The 21,686-nt window shown below is 50.3% G+C and overlaps 3 protein-coding genes across 12 annotated transcripts; 1 reads left to right on the top strand and 2 right to left on the bottom strand.

Annotated features, from left to right (window-relative positions):
- Positions 1-646: 646 nt before the first annotated feature.
- Positions 647-6,054, bottom strand: LOC107057188 (borealin-like). Of its 6 annotated transcripts, none has more exons than XM_046902498.1 (9): positions 5,904-6,054; positions 5,713-5,841; positions 3,906-5,409; positions 3,505-3,634; positions 2,750-2,950; positions 2,244-2,345; positions 1,780-1,901; positions 1,472-1,612; positions 647-919 (listed from the first exon to the last, which is right to left on the bottom strand). In XM_046902498.1, exons 4-9 carry the CDS (start codon positions 3,620-3,622, stop codon positions 836-838), a joined length of 768 nt encoding a protein of 255 aa, XP_046758454.1. In that variant the 5' UTR covers positions 3,623-3,634; positions 3,906-5,409; positions 5,713-5,841; positions 5,904-6,054; the 3' UTR covers positions 647-835. The 6 variants fall into 6 exon arrangements, with proteins under 6 accessions (XP_046758454.1, XP_040506224.1, XP_040506225.1 ...); XM_040650290.2 differs by having other exon boundaries at positions 3,906-4,281; positions 5,369-5,409; positions 5,713-6,054; XM_040650291.2 differs by having other exon boundaries at positions 3,906-5,282; positions 5,369-5,409; positions 5,713-6,054.
- On the top strand, positions 4,013-14,956 carry LOC124417303. The gene is made up of 3 exons (XM_046902433.1): positions 4,013-4,069; positions 5,270-7,354; positions 9,572-14,956. The coding sequence occupies exons 1-2, from the start codon at positions 4,013-4,015 to the stop codon at positions 6,488-6,490; spliced, it is 1,278 nt and encodes a 425-aa protein (XP_046758389.1). The 3' UTR covers positions 6,491-7,354; positions 9,572-14,956.
- Positions 7,943-21,161, bottom strand: DDX25 (DEAD-box helicase 25). 5 transcript variants are annotated; one of them, XM_015302210.4, is made up of 11 exons: positions 16,402-16,583; positions 16,242-16,286; positions 13,299-13,434; positions 13,135-13,227; positions 12,924-13,026; positions 12,431-12,545; positions 11,666-11,843; positions 11,107-11,344; positions 10,371-10,533; positions 9,685-9,873; positions 7,943-8,594 (listed from the first exon to the last, which is right to left on the bottom strand). In XM_015302210.4, exons 1-11 carry the CDS (start codon positions 16,565-16,567, stop codon positions 8,533-8,535), a joined length of 1,488 nt encoding a protein of 495 aa, XP_015157696.1. In that variant the 5' UTR covers positions 16,568-16,583; the 3' UTR covers positions 7,943-8,532. The 5 variants fall into 5 exon arrangements, with proteins under 5 accessions (XP_015157696.1, XP_040506175.1, XP_040506176.1 ...); XM_040650241.2 differs by lacking the exon at positions 13,135-13,227; XM_040650242.2 differs by lacking the exon at positions 9,685-9,873.
- Between the last annotated feature and the right edge of the window lie 525 nt (positions 21,162-21,686).

Here is a 21,686-nt window from a genome sequence, read left to right on the forward strand (position 1 = left end):
GTGGCGGTCCTAATCGGTGCCTCCGACCTTCGATGGTCTTCCACGATCGCTCTCCTCCGCATTGGTGAGCACCAGGTCTAGTAATGCTTCGCCTCTGGCCGATCTGTCCGATACCCGGAGCAGGATGTTATCATCAACAGGCTGCAGCAGTCTCCTGGATTGCTTGCAGCTCACCTTGCTCTTTTCCCTGCATATAGCTGGGTGGTTGAAATCCTCCTTCCGGAGGAGAGCTTGGAGCATGACGGCCCTTGTAGCTGAAGCCAGGCGGCCTCATCAGCGGGCCGGGGTAGCGCTCTTCACCTCTGTCAGTACGGCGGTGGACGCACCGGCGAGGGCCGAGACCTGTGCCCCTTCGGGGGAATCCCCGGGGGCGTCTGGTGCATCCACTCGGGCAGATATGGCAAGAAAGCGAAAATCTACCTGATGGCGCTGGAAGGGCGGCACTGCCCGCGGCCGGCCTCCCTTTGCTATTTGCTTCGTTTCTTCTTCGCTTCAGCACGCGGGGCAGACATCAGGAATGCAAATGACTGATAAAGCAAGCATCAGCCGTTTCCAACGTTAGAAATGTTGTTAGAAAGAAAGGCTTCAGGAAGCGGTGGCGCATTCTCCCGTGGGCAGCGGTGAGGACAAAGGAGTGACAAGCAAGTATACATAAAGGTACATTTTATTAACGACTTACTCCTATCGCTGGCATCCAACAGTAAAATGGGCAAAAGCCCAACCCGAGGCACGAGGCAGGGAAATGGAATCAAAGGGAAACCGGCAGATGGTCGCTCTCTCTTCCCCTCCCCTTCCGTTCCAGGAAAGGAAACCAGGCCTTCCAGGCTTTGCTGTTTCACTCCACGATGAGAGGGGTTGTGTAGAGGGAATGCCGGATTCCAAACGTGGATGCAGGCGCCTGGGGCTTGATCAGCGTCACCTGGAAGGGCGAAAAGGAAAGGCAGGTCAGCGAGGGCCCTTCTCTCCTCTGCTGCCCTCGCTCCCTGCTGTCCCGCACCCCTTCCGATCCCAGACAGTCCCTGGTGCCTCTCCGGGCAGGGCTGAACGCCAGCGCAAAGCCGGTGCAGCTCCCTGCTGGAGCAGAGCTGGCTCGGGGAGGTGGGCTTACGGGCACCTCCTGTCTCGGAGAGGGCCGGGTGTGCAGCTGGGAGCTCGCAGCTAACTCTCTCTCCTATGCTGGGGGCATGCTGCTTGGAGCCCTTCTGAGCTGCGTCCCCCAGAAGAGCTTGGGAAGGACCAGCGCGTCCCATTGAAGGGAAAAGGAGCAGAGGGAGGAAAAGCTGCGTGCTGTGCTGTCCCTCCCTCCCTCCCTCTGCTCGCAGGTGGCACGAGGGCAGGGGGCAGGCCTGCTGTCCTGCACTTGGTCCCTGCGGCCAGGAGCTCTTGGGCTGGAGGAAGCCTCAGGGGAAGGGGGAGAGGCGTGAAGGCCGCGCTTGTGAAACAGAGGGGAAGAGCTGAGCAGCTGCCTTACCCGGCCTACGCTGTAGTCTGCCGGCCCGGGCTTCGCTGCTTTGCCCTCTCCAGCTTTTGGTCGGGCTGCCATCGTGTACGCGGGCGCCCTGGTCTTGTAGGCATCCACAGGCACTTTGGGGAGCGCCGCAGGACCCGGAGTCTGCAAGAGAGTCACGACCATACAGGGCTGGGGTCACATTCAAGGCTCTCTCTTTCCCCGGCAGTCTGCGTTAAGCAAAGTTGCAGCAGGCTTGGAAGCCCCTGTGGCACAGGGGGAGCAGCCCAGGTTCGGATGCTAACGCGGAAAAGAGGAGCGGCAGAGCTCACCTTGGCAAGGTCTTCGTCAAACCGACCTCGCTGGCTCCTTCCCCTCACAGAGTAGCAGGGGCTGGCCGATGTGTAGACTGTGTTGGGCCCCATCAGCCTGGGCAGCGTGTAGGTGCCAGGACCTGCAGGAGGAGCAGCAGAGAGCGTGTGCGCGAGGGGCTGGAGAGACGGAAGCAGCAGAGAGGGGCAGCCTGCCCAGCCTGCTGGTGGGAGCAGGAGGGAGGTCTCGCCCCTCTGCCAGTTCCTCCCTCTACTCTGGCACTGGGCCAGCGCCAGCAGCTCCGAGCCTGAGCAGCCGCAGCCGCTGCGGGCCCAGAGGTGTTGGTCGTGCAAGAAAGCTTGCGGCCCCAGCGCCGCGTCCTGCCGCGCAGGCTGTGCAGTAGGCCCGCTGCTGGTGCTGAGCAGCAGCCCGTCCCTGCGGGATGCTCAGGCTGAAGGGTCTGCCTTTGCCAGGGTCAGCGTACCTGGAGGGTGGTCTGTCCGGAGGGGCTCCCGCCGGAAGGCCATGGACTGCACCGGTGGGCACTTGAAGACGTGCCTGTTGGCTGCCTCGGTGCGGTAGTCACCTGGGGCGGAAGAGAAGAGGAAGAAAGCCGTGAAGCGCCGGTCTTCTTCTTCTGCAACCGCACAGGCACTGTCCCGAGGAAAGGGTCTTCTCAAGAGCTGCAGAATTGCCGCTGGGGGACACAGGCAGCACGCGGGGACGCTCTTCTGTGCCCCGCCGCTATGCCCTGCCTTGCTGTCCCTCCCGTCAGCCCCCTGCCGCTTGTTCTTTTTGGACACGGGGTCCTTGTGCCCTCGGCCCGTGGCCCTGGGCAGCTGTCCTTCTCCGAGGGCGTTTATCGCTGCTCAGAGCGGTTTGCGTTCTCTCAAAAAAGACCTACAGCTCCATCAGGGCGCGAGCTGGCCCCGGGCAAACGCGCCGCCCGCTCGTCTTGTCTGGGTGAAGTGCTGCACAAGTGGTACTCACTTGGTCCGGGAGTGACGGTGGTCTTCGTCACGGGTCGTCCCCGGAGCTGGGCGCCCGGAGCCACGTACTTCCCGTTCCTGGTGATGGCGGGCTCCACAAAGTAGCAGGGACCTGGCCCGCAGCTCCCTGCCGCAGGCGGTTTGGTCCCTCTAAACGTGTAGGCGGGGGCACGGGCTTTGGTGGGGCTGTGGCCCACATAACCTAGGAGGAAAAGCAGAAGAGAGCACACCCCTGTGCAGCTGCACGTCTCAAGCTCCGTTGGAACAGGCGCAGTTAGGCGCCGGGCCCTGGCCCCGACATTCCCTTCCCGCGTGACTTCTTCCTCCAAGAGCCCTGGAGGCGAGCTGTGCCGGGCCTCGGAGCGCACAAGAGTCAGTCCCTGAGTGCAAACGGCTGCGCGAGTGCCTTGCAAAGTCACCGCAAAAAGACAGCGGAGTTTTGGCCAGCACGCTGCCTGTACCCGCACCACGCGTGCAGGCACTCCACAGCGAGAGCCCCCTAAGGGTCAATTGTTCTGCAAGACCCCGTAACGCCTCTCTACAGCTGCAAAGCTGAGTCTGCGCTGGCCAGAAGCGGGCCCCTTTTTCCCCGGGCCACAAGGAGCAGCGCCAGCGGCACCGGCCTTCCTCGGCCAGGCCTGGCTCGCGGCTGCGCCAGGGAGCCAGGAGGCTCTGACAGAACGGGGAAAGGCTCGGGAGCTGCTCTGCCCCGCCATGTCCCCGGTGCGCCTCACGCCCTGGGGATGGTGGCTGTACCTGTTGTCCCCGGGATGGAGTACTGGGGCCCGGGGCTGGGGAACTGGGCCGAGATGAGGCCGCGTGGGCGATGAGGTCTCCAGGTCCCCACCCAGGCTCCGTCCATGCTGGCAGGCATGTGCCTCCAAACCTAAAGGCAAGAACAGAGGAGTTACTGACGGGCTGCCCCAACAGAGGCCGCAGGTGAGCTTTGCTTCCCGCCCCCCGCGTCTCCTCTGCTCAGCCGCAAGCTGTCCGCCACGTGGCTTGCAGCTCCTGAGCCGGAAGGGCCGGCAGCAGTTTCTCCCGCTCACTGCCAGTCCTGCCAGTCTCGTGCTGCATGCCCCTCGCGCACACCGGAGCTCAGCCCGCACCCTGCAGCTGGGCTCTGCAGCCTGACGTGTGCAGGAGCTCTCCCTCACCTCTCTGAGCCTTGGAGGACGAGCGCGATGAGGCTGAGCTAGTCTGCTGCTGGGGCTGCTCTCAGGCACAGGGCACGGCGAGCGGCTGCGGGCAGCACAGCTCACAAATGAGGCGCCTGGAGCCAGCGGCCAGCTGTCCTTGGGGAGGGCCCGGCGTCGTCATGGCAATGCATTGTGACAGCACACGGGCTCCGGGTGATGTCATCTGTGCTGTGACATCTCCTGGCTGGCCTGGAGCCACGCCCGCCACGCCTTTTCGGCCTCGCACCCCAACCAGTACAAAGCCGTAGCGCACGCTGCCGACACCTGCAGATGGACTGAGCTCTCACTTCTAGCCACGTGCCGCCCGGGGCTCCTGAGGCTCGGTCAGCGTCACCTGCAAGGGAGAGATTACGTTACTTCGAACCTACTGGAACATTTCTGAGAATGACACTCTGTTCTTTGGAGCTCTGTGTGTATAGATGTATATAAAAATAAATATACGAGAGCCCTAAAAGCACAGCTGGGACACCCGTCTGGTGTTCGTATACAACGCGGCACAGTTTGAGCCTCAGAAGTTACTTCAAAGTCCCGAGGGTGCTAGTGCTTTCATTCCCTCCACTGCCTTCTTCCCAGGGAATCTGTCAATGGGCAGAGAGATGTTTTCACGGGTTCCCTCCTCCCACCCTTCTCCTTTTCTCCCCCTCAAAGTTTCTGGAACGTTCAAACCAACAGAATCCCGTTGTTCACATTGCCACGTCTTCAGAACGTGCTTTTCACTATCAGTATCGGTCGGGGATCTTCCCCAAAGCTGCGTAACGTTGAGAGGCAGAGGGTGTGGAGGAACTCAGGAGAAAACTTAGAGAAGTGGACGCTCCCGGTGTCACGGAACTCCCCTCCCAAACTCCCGCAGAACCCTGAAAGCTCAGGCAGCTATTGAGGAGAGGAAGCTTGCGGCCCCAGCAGGCCTACCTACGGAGGCACCGATTATTTGGGGCCTGGCTTAAGAGCACATGAGGGAGTTTGAGGAGCTGCTTCGTAAACGATCAGCACTGAAGCGCAGCTCCTTTTAGCACCCTGACTACCAGTTCAAAGTGGACGTTTAAAGGAAAGGTCCCCTCCACACGACGTGCTTCTGATGCTACTTGCAGTAAGCGGCTGGTGGTGATTCCACCACGGGCTCAGAGGGGAAACCCCGATCATCCAGCAATTCTGGAAGGGATCTGGGAGGTCTCTTCCAACCTTAGCGAGCCCGTGAAATTAAGCAGGCCTGGCAAGCCAGGCAAGGAGCAGCGCGAGCACGCAAGCCCTGCGGGGGACACCACAGGATCTCCTCCTGCTAAGTCTTAACACAGCAGCTGCGTGCGTAACCCGCGCTATCGCAGCAGCGCTCCTCTCCTGCGGATGCACAAAGCCTTCGGCTCGTCTCCTACACGAACACACAAGGCAAGAGGGAAAGGTTCCCATTTGTGCTGGATACCTACCGTCACCGCCTCCTCCACGACTTTCTGGCTTCCCCCTTTAGCTACAAAGAAGATATTTCCTTTGGAAGCGTCACTCCGGCACGTCGCCGGGACAGCTCCCGCAACACACGCAGGTGCGCCGTAACGCCGCCGCAGCAGCGGGCAGCGCACAGCAGGCGTTCCGGCGGCGAGCGAGCGGCCCCGGGCAGAGGGGGCGGCGCACCCGCCCGCGCCCACCCGCGTCCTGCTCGCGCGAGCCCCGCGCGCCGCGTCCCACCGCTCCTCAGCGACGGCCTCCGAGCGCCGCTTCAGGGGAAGCCCGCCCCGCCCGCGCCCGCGCCCGCGCCCGCGCCCCCCGCCGGTACCGAAGAACTCCAGCCAGTTCATCTCGCGGAGCGCCGCGGGCAGCCGGAGGAGCTCCACGTCGTACAGGTTCTCCATCTCCTTGACCAGGCGCTCCCCGTTCGTCCGCAGCTGCTCGACCCGGCTCCTCACTGCGGGGACGGACACGGCGTCGGACGCGGCCCGGGCCTCGGCGCGCCCGCCCGCGGCCTACCCTCCCGGTCGAAGTCCTTCAGGAAGGCGCTCAGCTTCCTGCCGCGCGCGCCCGCGGCCGCCTTCCTGCGGGCAGGAGCCATGAGGGCCGAGGAACGGCGCGAGCGCACCGAGCCCCGCTCCTGCTCCCGCACGGCGCCACAGCACCGCCCGCGCCGCGTTCAACCGCCGCCCGACGCGCGCCTGCTGTCCAATCAGAGCTCCGCGAGCGGCGGCGCAGCCAATCGGCACCCGGCGCGGTGTGATGACGCACGGCGCGGCGACCGCCCCCGGGCCGCTGTGCTGCGCCTGGCCGAGGAGCGAGCGGCGGAGCCGGGCCTGAGCGAGCTGCTGCGGCGCGGGCCGCGCTGCCCGTCGTTGGCCGACGCGCTGGAGGGCCTGCGGGACGCGGAGCCTTACTACCGGCACCTGCACCGTCCCGGGGCGGGGCGGGGCGGGGCTCCCCGGCCAGGGCTGCGGCTGCGGCTGCGTGCAAGGAGGAGTTTTGGGAGGCCACTCAAAGATGTCAAATCGGGGATTCCAAACACTGTGCGCTGTGCTTCTGAGCGCTGCGTTGGCTTCCATCGCCCCGGTACGCTGAAGGAATAAGCGTGGCTTACAGTGGTAGTTCCGGAGGTCCGCGTACCCAGTCTTGGTACTGGCCGAGTTCCAGTCTGAACGGAAGCCCTTCAGAGCAACGTGGCATTAGGATTCATGGCATCATAGAATGGCCTGGGTTGAAAAGGCCCACCACGATCACCTAGTTCCAACCCCCTGCTATGTGCAGGGTCGCCAACCGCCAGCCCAGGCTGCCCAGAGCCACATCCAGCCTCATCCCCTGATTTCCTGTTGTTCCTTGAATGTGAGGAAAGACTGAGCTAGAAAGGACATTCCTACTGATAGAAAACTAAGTCAAAGCAGCACCAGTCTGTCACTGCTTCACTGAACTTAGTTTAGGTTTTAGGAGTCAATGCTGAGCCTTTGAGTTAGGAAATAACTGTCAATGCGTCGTGCTGTACAACAGCTGACTTCCTGCTCATCTTTCTGGTGTTAGAGTATATGGAAGAGAATGCAACTAACTGGCAAAATGCAAGCAAACATTTGGCTGCAGTTCCAAAGTAAAAATTGTCTTCCTTCCTCTCCCTTATAGTCTAGAACAGTAAAAAAAAAGTGACAGATGCAGATGCCTGGCACGCTGAAATTCAGCAGTTAGTAATCTCTGTATTTGGTAACTGTAGTGGGATTCCAGGGTCAGCCTGAACCCATGGGTGGGCTACTTGAGTGTGTGGGTGCCTGGAACGGGGGGGGAGTGGTCTGGAGCCACCCCTTCTGTCTCTGCAATACTCCCTGTGCATTCTGAGTCTGCGCTGGTCCCCTTTTTGTCCCCGCCCTTCTCTCCGGGGCGGGACGGTAAGAACGGGGGAGGGTCGCAATCCTCAGCTCGTCCCTTTCTCCACACTGTTACCGGGAGGGGTGAGTCAATTCCTTTTTGATATCTTTTGCTCTAGTGCCTATTTCTCAAATAAAGGCTCTGTCATTGCCTTCATTTGTTCTACAGTAAGTCTGTACCGGTTAAACATTTATTATGTGACACTACCTGCCTTAAGGTTGACAACTCAGTGAACGATGCACTAACAACAAAAAAAGGTGAAGTTAATTCCTTAACTGAAGTTTTGTAATAATAACAAGAGGGGTGAGAGCAAGTAATTTTTAGGAATTTCCTGCAGAATTTGTAGGAAATCGAGATGAAAGAGGCTTTTAGTTGTTACTACCCACATCTGGCCACAGCAGATTTCTGTGATATAACCACATTCATTGCAGCACTGCAGTGTAAATCCATAGTCTTCCATGAATTTAATCTTGATGTCAGTAAGAGGAAAATCATGCCCACCATTAAGAGCCAAGATTTACCAATAATGTAAAACATTTTAGTGTTGAACAGAGAAAATTACTGGAGTGACTGAGTGTTTTTGACGTATGCTGAACATCCTCTAAAACAGAGGGATCATTTAGCACTGAACTGCTTTTATTTAAAAGGAAAGGAAGAAATTAGAGAAAAAGTAGCATTATTTATGTTTGTTGTTTATTATTTTTAATGAACCGTTTTTTTGCTCCCCAGAGCTTCCAACTCCTCTTCACACCCCCTTAAACTAACATGTTACAGAACAGTGCTTGCTATCTTCAAGACTAGTTTCCGCAGAAACCTCAGACACCAAGATGGTTGAACTGGGACTTGTCTGCTTTAAACTTATTTCTTTTAGAGACAAATAAAAAAAAAAAACAAAACAAGGAATAGTACCCTCAGACAACAAACAGTGCCCCAGAACTATAAACCACTGCCTCAAAACAAGGAAAAGAGCCCAGAACAGGGCAATAGTATCCCAAACAGAGCAACAGTACCCAAAACAGGCAAATGCTGCCCCAAAACCAAGGAGCATTTCCACAAAACAAGGTACATTCCCCCAGAACACCAAGGAAACCAATCAGAATAACTTTTTTAGGCTGAGGGTTTTTCCCCTGCTCTCTTTCTAAAATGTCACAACAAAACCAAGTACCTCCAGGAAGCTAGAAAACTGGGAGATTTTCTCCTGGATTTCCCATACATTTTAAACCAAAATGTGAGTTCTTTGGAGCTAAGCCATGTTTTTTGCTCAGTTTTCCAGCTCCTCGAGCTTGTCCATGCAATCTGGGTCCAGCCTCTTGATCTTCGTCTCTGTAGAAAGGAAAAAATGTCAGTGCAAGAAGGAAAAACATCCCTGGCAATGGCAAAGTGCCACTGCTTTGGGGCTGCTAAAAAAAAAAAAAAAAAAAAAAAAAAGCAAGATTTGTATAGAGGGTTTAAGTGAAAAGCATCAATTTGGATTAGGGTGAGATGTGATCTGGGCTCCCACACCAATTTTCATCACACATGAGGAATTAAGGTACAATTTTTGAAAGATGTTTTATCCCCAAAACAACAAACATTTATACATTATTTTAATCTAAAAAATGGAAGATTTGAAAGATGCTCTATTCTAAAAGCAAGCAACATTTGGAAGATGTTTTATCCTTGTAAGACAGCCCTGTCCCTTCAGTCTCAACATTAAGATTGACTGCAGAGAATGAAGAAATAAGATCAGATAATTGAGGTTACTCCACTTGTTTTTTCATCTTGGAAATCACACACTGGTCTCTTTTTGTCACATTAAGTCTCATCTTTGGGAAACAAAGAGAAAAGGGGGAAAAGAAAGAAAACTGAGAGAAACAAACAAAGATTGAGACAACTACAAGGAACAAAGCTCATTCATTGGTAGGTTATTAGGAAATTACAGGGACCGCTCCAGGGGGCTCACCCTGCATTTTATAACTGGGAAAAGTGAGAAAAACACACCTGGGGTGGGAAGGGTGAGGGAATTGAATCACGGAATAGAATTGTTAGAAACCCATAACAGAACGTGGAAGAGGAGGCAGCAGGGAGAAACATAGAGAAGAGAGGCTGAAAAAGCAGAAAACAGGCCTGTTCCTGGTAAAATGGGCAGGTCAGTTTGCTTAGCCCTGCTTCTAATCCTTGCAGCCTGTTTTCTTGTTTTATATGATTATATCTTATTAAATCATATCTTCTTATCAAAGCATTTCTCAGCTCTGTCTCTGCAAAGTCCCTCAAACGCTCCCTGTGTTCATTTTTTTGCCTTTTTTATTTTTCTTTTTTAGCCAAAACTAAGTTCTAGCTACTGCAGAAGTGAAAACTGGATGACCAAGTGGCGAGCTTTTAGTCCTTGGCTGCACTGGAGGAACAGGGGAACAAGGGAACAGGGGGCACTCACGGAAATGCTCCTCTATGCAGCGCACAAGGTGCGCGCTGTGGCTGTCCACCATATTGAAGGCGATGCCCCTCTTCCCGAAGCGCCCTGTCCGCCCGATGCGGTGCAAGTAGGTCTCAAAATCTGGCTGCTTCTGACGGTTGATGGGAAGGCCGAAGTTCACCACAATTGTGACTTGGGCCACATCAATCCCTGAGTGACAGAGGATTCTCAAAAAGAGCTTTCTACCACCCTAAAAGCCACCTCCCAACCCCTTCCGAAGGCTGCTTCTTAATTGCTGTGCACATTGGACAAGATTGCTGCTTCACTTGCATTTCTGATCACTTTTTCTCTCAAATTCCCATTCTAATCCCTCTTTCCTTGCCTTTCTGACCAATTTTTCCTTGCATTTCTGATCATTTTTTTCTTTTTGTGATCACTTTTAACTTGCATTAATCATCCCTTTTGCCTTTGAGTCCCCATTGTGATAAATTCTTCCCAATTCACAGAATCACATTGACAAAAGCCTCATCTTTTGTGATAAAGTTCTGCCTGTCACTGCATGGCTGGAAACTTGAAGCATGACACCTAAGTGCTTAAAACTGTTCAAAGTGAAGGGATTTCCACATGACAAGGCTCAGAGCAAAGGAATTTTCATAGGAGATGCAAGCAGATTTCCACCCTTCAGCGTGTCTGTTTTTGGGACTGACCTCTTGCACAGACATTGGTGGTGATGAGAACCTTCTCCTTGCCGTCACGAAACCTCTGGATGACGTCAGCTCTCTGCACGATGGACAGCTCTGCTGTCAGCATGGCCACTTGGTGCCCGTCCTGAATCATCTTCACTGAGAGCCAGTCTGCACTCCGGCGGGTCTGCATAAGTGGGAAAAGGCTGAACTTCCCTAGCAGTTCTGCATCTGCTGGTCTCAATCAGTGACCCTTCAACTTCCCCAAGTCCTTACTACCGCTCCTCTAGCTTAATGCCAATACATCACTTTACCAAATCCTTGCTTGCTCAGTGCCAGTCCTTCACATTCCCAATGCCTATGCTCCTTTCCATTGAGCCCCTGGTGCTTTGGAATGTGCAGAGCCTCAAAACAAGGCAAAAACAAGCAAGAAGTTGGGACACAAAGTGCCTTTGTTAGGACACAAAGGAGCAAAAATGATGCAGCAGGGCAAGAAGTTGGATCACAAAGTGCCTTTGCGAGACACAAAGTATAAATGTTGAGGAAACAGAGCATGGTTTCCATGCAATGCCCACCATGGCAGTTAAGTAAACGTGGTCTCAACTATTAGGCACTGTTACCACACTGAGTTTTAAATACTGTATGCTTCCCATCCCTCCCTTGCATTCACTGTAGCAATCTGTAGAGCCGCAAAGGTCACTCTTGGGTTGACCATGCCAGACAGATCACTAGTTACTCACTGCTTGCAGATGAGATGTACCTGGCAGAAGATCATGGCCTGGCCAATGGTGATGCTGCCATAAAGGTTGCAGAGGGCCTCGTACTTCTGCTCCCAGTTCCTGCAGACAAAATAGTACTGCCTAATGTTGGTCAGAGTGAGCTCCTCCTGTCGCAGCTTGATGATGATGGGCCTGGAGACAATCTGCAGGGCAAATTTCCAGAGAGTTTCCTTGAAGGTGGCGGAGAAAAGCAGCATCTGGCAGTCCTTGGGGAGAGCCCTGAGGCAGAAGAAGAGCTTGTCAGACCTAGCAGCTCATTAGCACTAAGGATTCATTAAAAAGAGGAACTACATAGCACTGTGGACTCGAGTACTGACAGTTTGTTAGCCCATGGAATTCATTAGCATTGAGGACTCATTTACACTAGGAACCTATAGATTAGCACTTTTTGGTGAAAATTTTACAATTTAACAATGAATGCAAGTCTTATGGGAAAAAACAAACACATTTTGGAGAAAGCAAGCCCTTTGTGAAAAATCTTACCTTCTTCCTCTCTCCTTTTGCATTTTCCCATGCCAAAAGCAGATTTCCATGACTCACCTCTGGATGCGGATACTCTGGGAGGAGAATCCCTGCGTGTCAATCATGACGTCAGCCTCGTCCAGCACAAACATGCAGATCCTCCTCATGTTGAGCAGTCTCCGCTTGAAGCACCAGTCCAGCATGGTGCCCGGTGTGCCGATGACAATCTGCTCCTCCAGCACAGTGCCTGGGGACACTGCCGGAGAGGGTGCAAAAGAAGGGAAAGAGAGGGGCAAAGGGTGCCAAAAAAGGGAGAAAGACACAGGCAAGTGGTGAGCAAAAGGGAGATTGGTGAGGGGCAGGAAAAAAATGTAGGAAAGAGATGGGAATGAAAACAAGAAAAGGGATGGACAAGGAACAAGCATGGAACAGTAAAGAAATGGACAAGGAAGAAAGAAGGCATGAACAAGGCATGGGCAAGGAATGGGCAAAGCAATGTGCAAAGGGGTTTCCAGTGGGATACAGACTCAACAAATTATGTGTTTCTGTCAGTTTGATCATGTTTGTCCCTCACTTCCTCAGCTCCAAAGAGGAGCTCTATCACAGGTACCAATTTTTGAGGTTGGTGCTTCCCTGCAGCTTTTTGAGGTTAGATACCAGCAAAATGGGTGTCTGTGTCAAAAAGAAGCCAGTGGTCATCAGGGTGGCTCCTTAGCAGCAGCACACGTGAATGCAGGCTCCTTCAGCAAGCTGTGCTTTAGGGCACTTTAGGGCTTATGGAGCATCCCTATGTTCACTTAGGGATTGCTAGCTGCTGTAATCACTCATCAGGGCTGGACTAACCTCTGTTGCCCTGCACAGCGTAGGTGACCCTGATGTCATTGCAGAACCGCCCCATCTTCTCTGCCACATGGCCAATCTGCAGGGCCAGCTCATAGGTAGGAGCCAGACAAAGGCACTGGGGAGGGGAGAGAGGTATTAGGCAGCAGCCAGGCATCAAAAAGCACTGAAAAGTATAAATAAGCAGCAACCAGGAAGCTGCAGATTATAACGAGCATCAATTAGGATGTTTAATATTAGAGACTTCAATAAACTGTAACCAGGATGCTCAGGATCACAGTGAGCAGTAACCAGGATGCTTGAGTTTATGATGAGCAGCAATAATGATGCTTGAGCTTATGAGGAGAAGCAATGACAATACTTGAGACTATAATGAACAGCAATTAGAAAATGGAGACAAACCCAGAGCTCTGCCTGCAGACACCCCAAAGCCATACATAACAGGAGCAAACCCAGATCTCCGCCCTCTTCCAGTGGCTGTGCCCCTGCTGTATACCTGCGGGTACCTCTCAGCACCTTTCACTCTGCTCAGCATTGCCAGGACAAATGCTGCTGTTTTCCCTGTCCCGGACTGGCTCTGTGCAATCAGATTTTGGGGTCTGCAAGGGAAATGTTAGCAGTAAAAGTCTGGGTCTCTGTGCCAGCACCTCACAGGGGATGCAGAAGTCTGAGGCTGGTTTATCCCTTCCTGCGAGCTCAGGACTCACGGATGTGCCATCAAGATGGGCAGAGCATTCGCCTGGATCTTCGATGGCCTGTTGAAGCCCATGGTGTACACGCCTTGTAAAAGCTCCTTTTTCCTGTGAAAAAGCACAACCCGGGGCATTGTATAGGAACTGGGGTGTGTGAGGCCAGGTGCTGGGGAACTCACAGGTGCAGCTCCTCAAAGGTTCTGATGGAGAAGAGTGGGGAGGAGGGGTCCTGCTGCAACACCTCCACGTGGTGGCTGTTCTCTACCAGCGAGGTATGGAGCAGCTTGTTGAGCAGCGAACTCTCAGCCAGGTCTTCTGCAAAGTGGGGACAAATGTGCATTTGTGAAAATGCACAAAACAAATTCACAAATTGAATTTGTGAAAAGAATGGATAAATTTGTGAGAAGAATGTAAAACAATGAATCCACGAAAAAAGGGATAAATTATTTGAGAAAAAAAGTAGCGTGAGAAAAACTGATGATGAATTTGTAAAATTCATGATAAATTTTGATGAATTCATGATGAATTCATGATAAAATTGTGAGGAAAAAAAGGAAAAAAAAAAACTCATGAAGAAATTGTGGAAGAAAAATATGCACTGGATTCAGTAAAAAAAAAAACACCCCAAAACAACCAAAACCAGGATGTATCCATGAAAATTTCTTAGAAAAGAGCACCATGAATTTGTAAAATAAGAGTAACATGAAAAAATGATGACTTCTAGAAAAATTTGTGAAGAGAGTGCAACAAATTCATGTAAAAAGGTGATGAATTAATGAAAGTCACAAAAAAAAAAGAAATTGTGAAAAATGTGTGAAATGTCTGAAAAAAAGGTGAAAAACCTAATGAAAATATTGTGTAAAAAGCAAAACAAACAAAAAATGGTGAGCAGTAAGATCTCATCCATGTCTTCTAAATAGGGAGAACAACGCATGAATTTGTGTGAAAGAAGCAATATATTTGTGAAGAAGTTAAAAAAATGAAAAAATAATGAGAAATGAAATAAATTCATGAAAAAAGTAGTGGAAAAAGAAATGAACAGGTGAAAAAACAACAAATTTGAGGGGAAAATACAGGAACCTGCAGGAAGAAGTGAAAAAAAAATCATGGGGAAAAAAACATAGAAAAAAAGTGAAAAAATGTAAAGAAAAGTCTGATTAGTTTGTATGAAAAAAAGATTGTTAAATAATGGGTAAATTTGTGAAAAGAATGTGTAATAGAAAGCAATGAATGTGTGAAAAAAAGGATGCATTCCTCAAAAAAAAGCATGCTGTCAAAAACTGGTAACAAATTTGTGAAGGAATTGGGTGAATTCATGATGAAATAAAAAAACAAGTTAAAATTCACGAAGAAATTGGGGTGAAAAAATGGAATGCATTCATGAAAAAGAAACCAACATGATGATACAATCACTAATATGATATAGTGATATGAAATATGAATGACTAATAATGATATAATGAAAAAAAATGTTGAATTCATGAAAAAAAGTTTAAATAATTTTAAACATACATGAACTCATGAAAAAACAGGAGAAAAAATCAATATGTTTAAAAATGATAAATTTGTTGGGGAAGAGAGATAAATTCGTGAAAAAAAAAAAAGGCTGGATTCATAAAATCTGTGAAACAAAGCAGTTTATTTGTGCAAGAAAATGAAAAAGTCCTGAAAAAGTGATCATTTGTAAAAGAAAAAAGTTTGTGAAATAAGGGATGACTGTTAAAAATTTTGAGATATAAAGTCATGTATTTCTGAATATTTTCTGGAAAAAAGGAAAAAAACTCGATGAGAAATGATAAAAAAGTCTTCCATGAATTAATGGGAAAAAAATGATAAATCTCAGAAAAATTCATAGGAAAAAAACCCATGAGGTGGAAAAAAAATCCATGATGAATTTAAGAATTTAAAAATTGAAAATTTATGAATTCATAAAAAGCAATAAAATTCTACAAAAAGAAAGAGGGATGGATTTAAAAAAAAGTGTGGGGAAAAAAGCAATTCATTCAGAAAAAAAAAGATAAATTTGTGAAAAATTCATTAGAACCCCCCAATTTTGTGAAAAAAAAATCATTAAAAAGAGCAAGGAATTCATGGGAAAAAAAAAAGTGAGCTTGTGGACAAAAGTGGTAACAAAAAAAAAGTGATGAATTTATGAAAAAACTGGTAAAAAAAACTAGAGTGATTTTGTGAAGAAATTGTGACACATCATGAAAAGTGTAACCAATTTGTGAAAAAAGTGAAAATGAATTTTTGCAAATTCTGTTTAAAGAAATGAATTTGTGTAGAAAATGTGAAGAATGGACAAAATCATGAAAAGTTGTGGAAGAAAATGGATGAATTTTTTTAAAAATTGTGGAAACGAAGTTGAAAAATTCGTGAAAAAAATGAATTCATGGAACAATGGGTAAACTTGTGAAAAATGTGTGAGAAAAAAGCAATAAATGTTTTAAAAATATTGAAAAATACACCTGACTTGTGAAAAAATAGTGGGATAAGACTTGAATTAATGACAAAGCAATGAATCATTAAAAAACTGTGGGGAGAAAAGTAGTAATGAATTAATGGAAGAAAAAGATAAATTTGAAAAATCAGAGTGAAAAACTAATGAATTCATTTAAAAAGCGACAAAGTGGTAAAAAAGAAATGATGAATTCATGAAATGAGAACTATTTGTAAAAAAATATGTGTTAAAAAAAAAGCAAATTGCTAAACGAATTCTTGAAAACAGGTGACAAATTTCTGAAACTGTGAAGAAAAATAACGAATCTGAAAAAAAATCGGAAAACAGTGTGGGGGGGGGGGGGGGGGGGGGGGGGGGGGGAGTGATAAAACTGACAAAAAGGACCATAAAGTTGTGAAAAAAAAAGTGGTGGGAAAGTGATCAATTTATGAAAAAATCGCGGGAAAGGAGGCACGGCAGAGGCCCGGCCCCCCGGCTGCCCAGCCCTTCGCCATGCGGTGCGGCGCCGCCCATCCCCGACCCTGGGGCACAGCCCCAGCGGGCCGGGCCGCGCCGCCCCGCGCCGTCCTTCCCCCCCCCCCCCCCCCCCCCCCCCCCCCCCCCCCCCCCCCCCCCCCCCCCCCCCCCTCCCACGCCGAGCCGGACCAAGGCCCAAACTCACCTCTCTCTTCCTCGCTTTCCTCATCCTCGCTGGTGCGGGACGGCTCTGCGGACGGGAAGCGACGGGGGGCGCTCGGCACGGCCCTAGCCGAGGGTCTGTCCCCAACCCCATCTCCATCCCCGTAGCCCCGCGCCGAGGTGGGACCGCGCGCTTCCCTCACCCTGACGCTGTCCGGGGAGCTCCCGCCGAGGGAGGCCCTCCTGGCGCCGAGAAGTGAAGCTGTCCCGGCCGAGAGGTTTGGAGCTCGGGTAGCCGTCCGGGGACGGGCTGCGACCCGGCGCCCTCGGCCGCTGCGGCCCTCGACCACCTGGGGCTGCCGCCGCCATGGAGCCACTGTTCGACGGGGAAAATGGCGGCGGTGCGGCTGTACCGGGAGGGCGGGAGGGGAACGGCGGCGGGACGGGGTATGGAGGGTCATGGGGTCAGGGGTGTGAAAAGGGGCCCCACCATAGAGTGCGAAGGAACGTGGAGACAAAGACAGGGACAGAAACCCCTTCGTGGGCTACGAGAGATCGCAGGAACAAGGATAGGAGCAAGGACTCCATCCTGGGGTGTGAAGGGACGTGGAGAGGGACAGAGACCCCACCGTGTGCTGTGATGGGATTTGGGCAGGGATAGGGCTTCCATACTCTTCTCTGTCACAACCAGGGTAACTGGGGATGGAGCCACTGCTGTCAGTGTTGTAGGACAGCCTCTCAGCACCACAATGCGTACAGTCTGAGGCCAGAAGTCCCCCAGAATGCTGGAAAAATGCCTTTGGAAATCTTCCCATCATCCAGGTCTGTGCTTCCAAATCAATCCAGTAGGGTTTTCATGTTTTTGCTCATTGTAGTCAATTAAACATGAACACATCAAGACATCTTTCTCATTTTAACATCGCTTTCCAGGCTCAAGTTTAAGTTATAGACTGTTAAAAAAAAAAAAATAATTGTAGGAGTTCTGTAAAATGTCAAGTAGAAGAAATGTCCTCATGCAGTGTCCCTTCGGTGTCCAGGCACTGCCTCAGAATCCTACAACTTGAGAAGCCTAGAACCTTACAGTCCTAAACATGTAGAAACTTGTAATCCTAGAAAACTAGTATCAGGGAATCCTAGAATCTTAGAATCCTAATGTCATAGAATCTCAGATTCAATTAGATTGGAAAAGACCTCAAAGGTCATCAAGCCCAATGAAGGAGATACAGTGCTACAAAAGTCCCTGCAACTGTTCCCCAGCAACACAAGCTCAGGGCCCAGCAGGGTGATGTGCCACAAAAAGTAGGTGTTATGTCACAGATAGAGGTGATAAGCCACAGATAGGGTTTAGTAATAGAGATGGCAGTGCTGGATTAATAGTTGGACTTGGTGGCCTTAAAGGTCTTTTCCAACTTAAATGATTCCATGACTCCATAAAGGGAAGATCTCTGTAGGGGAGCTGCTGACTGAGCAGCCTGAGAACCTTGGACCTCATGATGTTTTACTTTTTCAACATGTCACTGCTATAAAAACTTGAGTATTTCTTTTTAGACACCATTAAACCAGCAAATGGGGATTTTTCTGAGGAGCACCTTTAATCTGAAGTTGCTGTCAAGCATCATCCACCTGCTTTGAGTTTCTCTCAGAGACAGTTTTCACCTCACCTAGACCAATTATGCCAACACAATTCATAATTCTGGAATATGAATAAAGTCATGTATTTAAATACGGTGAATAATGCAGCTCTGATAAGCTTTCTGCCAAATTACACTGTATGGAAACTGTTGAGTCATGGCCTGAACCACTGATTGATCACCTGAGATAAGGACTGGGTCAGCCCTGAGAGCACAGGTGAAGGCAGTTCAGCTGTGTGACCGGAAGTGGCTCCTAGACCCCATTTAAGGGCTGAGGAAGGATCTCTTTCTGGAGATCTCTCCCTTTTGGAGTTTTCCACTGTGAGTCTAGATCCTTGGATACGAGTAAGCATTTCTTCTTTGATTCTCTCTTTTCTACCACGACAATCTTTCCTACTATAACACCTGCAAAGTACCATCCTAACCGCACTACTCTTCCAACTGTACATTTGTTGACTGTACAGACACACAGATCAGAGGCAGCCCAAAGGAAACTCTTCCACCTGGCTGCTCCCTGGACAGTTCTCAAAGCAAACATTCAAGTGATCTTTTCACAAATGACCCACAACAGCTCTTTTACTTATGGTAAATGTCCAGTCAAGCTGTGAGCGGATACACGTTCTGTCAGGTGTAACACTTAAAATTGGTATATCAGGTTTCCTTGAAGAATCATCGAGTCATTTACAGTTTTAAGTTATTAATCAGTGTTTCATTATTCCTCTCTTTTCATCTGGATAAAATAAGGCTCACTTTATTTGAAGCTATGACAGGAAGCTGTGTCATAATGGGAACAAAACCAGTAGGACACCTTTGTTCTGCTGAAAGTCAGGCACATGGTCCAATGACTTCAAAACTTAACCTTTTCACTCCCAGCCTTTGATTCCCAGCCTGTGTGTCCTAATGACAGACAGAGGCGTCACTATTTCCACTGCAGATATGTGATACAGACTTCTGGATATGACATGGTGATTTCTGACTGTCAGCTATTAAAAAAGAGAATATGTGATGTATCTCCTGATGAAACCTTAGGAATCTTGTCCCACCCAAATGATTCGTGATTCTACGGTTTTATGATTAAGTGATTCCGTGGTTCTATGATTCCATGAGTTGTTGCTTCTGTGATTCCATGACCCCATTAATTGGAGATTTCATTATTCTAAAAGTTGGGGTCTTTTGGTTTTGCAGAAATAAACAACAAGGAAGCCTAGCTGCCATAGCCAAGGTTTGTTATTCACTCCTGAACTCCTGTGTGGGGATAAGGGCACTGAGGGGACACAGCCTGACCACTGCCTTCCAGTAACACAGTGGCCCATCCCTGCAACTCCAGGTCCCTGTCACCAACCTGTTCATGTGTGTCGTATCTCCATGATGTCCCCATGATGCCCTCATGTCAGCTTTATGTTCCCATGGTTTCCATGATGTCCCTGCATCTCCATGATGCCCCTTTTTCCCTATATCCGTGCAGCCAGGGGATGTCAGGCACTGGGACATGGTGGCTTTGAGTCTGGGTGCCATCAGGATCCCAGTGCTCAGTGCCTGTTCCCTCAACCTTGGCTCCTTCCCATACTCAGGGGCGGGGGCTGGCTGCATGCTGGGTTCAGCCCATGCCAGGGGGGCTCTGCAAAGCCCAGGGGCATTTGGGGAGCTGGGAGGAGCCCTGGGAGGATAAATGCAGCCCTAGCCTCCTGCAGCCTCACTCAGCTCCTATGGAGGAAGAAGGTAGCCATGCTCCACCTCACGCTGCTCCTGCATGTGCCTCCATGTACATGCTCAAGTGTGGGGATAAGGGCTCAGTGACAATGGCTGGCTGGGGACCTCCTCCTCCTTTGGTGCCCTCAATTCCCTTTCTTTGGGTTCTCTCTGTTCCCTTGGTTCCCTCTCTTTGGGTCCTCTTGGTTCCTTCTCCTTGAGTCCTTTCTCTTTGGGTGCCCTCTGTTCCCCCTCCTTGGGTCCTTCTTATTCCCTTTTTCTGGGTCTCCTAGGGTTCTTCTCTTTGGGTTACATTGTTTTGTTCTCTTTGGATCTCCACTGTCTCCTCCCCTTGGATCCTCTCAGTTTCTTGTTCTTGGGTCCCCTCGGTTTCTTCTTTGGGTCCCCACCTCCTGGTCTCCACCTCCCCTCCAGGTCCCTGCATTCCAAAGATTCCAGATGACAACTAGGAGCAATTGAGTCTATGAAGACGAGCAGGGATTTTCCCTCAGTCCAGGGGAGGGCCATATGGGGGTGGAGGTCAATGGGGATGCCCACGGGGATACAATTTTCCATGAATTCCAACCCAATCTGTCCTTCATCCTCCTTCCCCAGCTCCTGGACAATTTTGAGGTGAGAGCAAGTGAAGCTTTTGATGCAGGAGTGAGTTCTGGGATGCCCTCAGGGTACAGCCAATTTGGGGAACTCTGAACCCTCTGTGGGCTCTGAGCACATCCTGGTGCCCACTGAAGTCTCCCCATTTCTCCCTCTACCTGCAACCCACGGTCGTGGGTCTTCTTACCTAGGTGAGAGACGGTGGTGGTCCCCTGACCCCAAAAGAGTCCTGGGCTTCAGGGGGACCTCAAAGAGCTCTGGGTTGGGAGGCACAGAGGGAATCATCCATGATCCAAGGATAGCACTGTCTCTACGTGGTGCAGGTGAACATCACATCACCCTATGGTACATAGGGTACCACAGTACCATAAAGTCTCCATGAAGGCCCAAAGGTTCTGGTGCCATAGAGACTCCGTAAAGTCACCTCCTGTACTTTGTCTTTCAGAATGGCACATAGGTGTGACCCCTGTGCTGTCCCCTCTCTGTTGCATGAAAATTTGACCATCCCTAGATGTCCCCACCAGATCCTCTAGAGGACATAGCCCATTTTCCCACAATAAACACCAATAAAGCCCCTCAGCAAAGCTCCTGTGCTCATGTCCCTGTATTTCTGTGTCCATATGTCCCTTTGTCCTTGTGTAAGTCTGTCCCCCATTGTCCCTGCAGTAACCATGGTGTCCATACGGTATGCCTATTATTCCTATAGTGACACCGTTACATTATCCCTGCAGTAACTCCATTATTCCACGACTCTGTAACATTCATTTGGATCGAGGTGTGGAGATGGCACTGGGTTGGCACCGAGGGTGACACAGCCCCTCAGTGGGTGGTACCGGGAGACACTAAGAGTGACATAATCCCTCAAGGGGTGGCACTCGGTGTCCTCCGGAGCCCTCAGCACAATTTCAGACTCCTTCCAGTGCGATTCCTAACGCTTCCACCCCATCATGCCCGCCCTGCGGGGTACCTGCAGCCTCTCCCCCACGACCAGATTTGCCCTCTCGGCCACACCTCCCGCCCACCTTCCCAGCCAATGGCAGCCATCACCCAGCAAATGGCAGTGCATCTAGCCAATGAGAGCTTGCGATGGCAGCGGGATGAAGGCACAGAGAGAACGGCCACGCTCTCTCCCTTTCCTCCCCCTGGGTGCAATGGACAAAATGGCAGCGTCAGTTGCCTAGCAATAGCGCTTGGGCCCACCAGGAGGCTCTAAACCCCATTCGGGCCTAACTCAACCCCACAGTCCTCATCCTAATCTCCTACCTGGACCCTACAGTGGGGATGTAGGAATGGAATGTTGTTTCTGCATTAGATACTGAAAAGGGGGAATTGATCTGAAGAAGTAGAGCATAATCTATTTGTATTTTGTAACTTGTCCTTAGAAATGGCTGATGTGAAAAGGTAGAAATACCATATATGCTAGTAGCATATTTTAGAAGTATAGTTGCTGAATTATGTGATTAATTCTTGCTTGCAAAACCGCAATAGTATTATGGACTAGAAAGCATATTGTAGGGCTATTCTGTTTAAATAAGAGACCTTCAGTAAAAGAA

Source organism: Gallus gallus, chromosome 19 (genome assembly GCF_016699485.2).
Source record: "Gallus gallus isolate bGalGal1 chromosome 19, bGalGal1.mat.broiler.GRCg7b, whole genome shotgun sequence".
In the NCBI taxonomy this organism is placed as follows: Eukaryota; Metazoa; Chordata; class Aves; order Galliformes; family Phasianidae; genus Gallus; species Gallus gallus.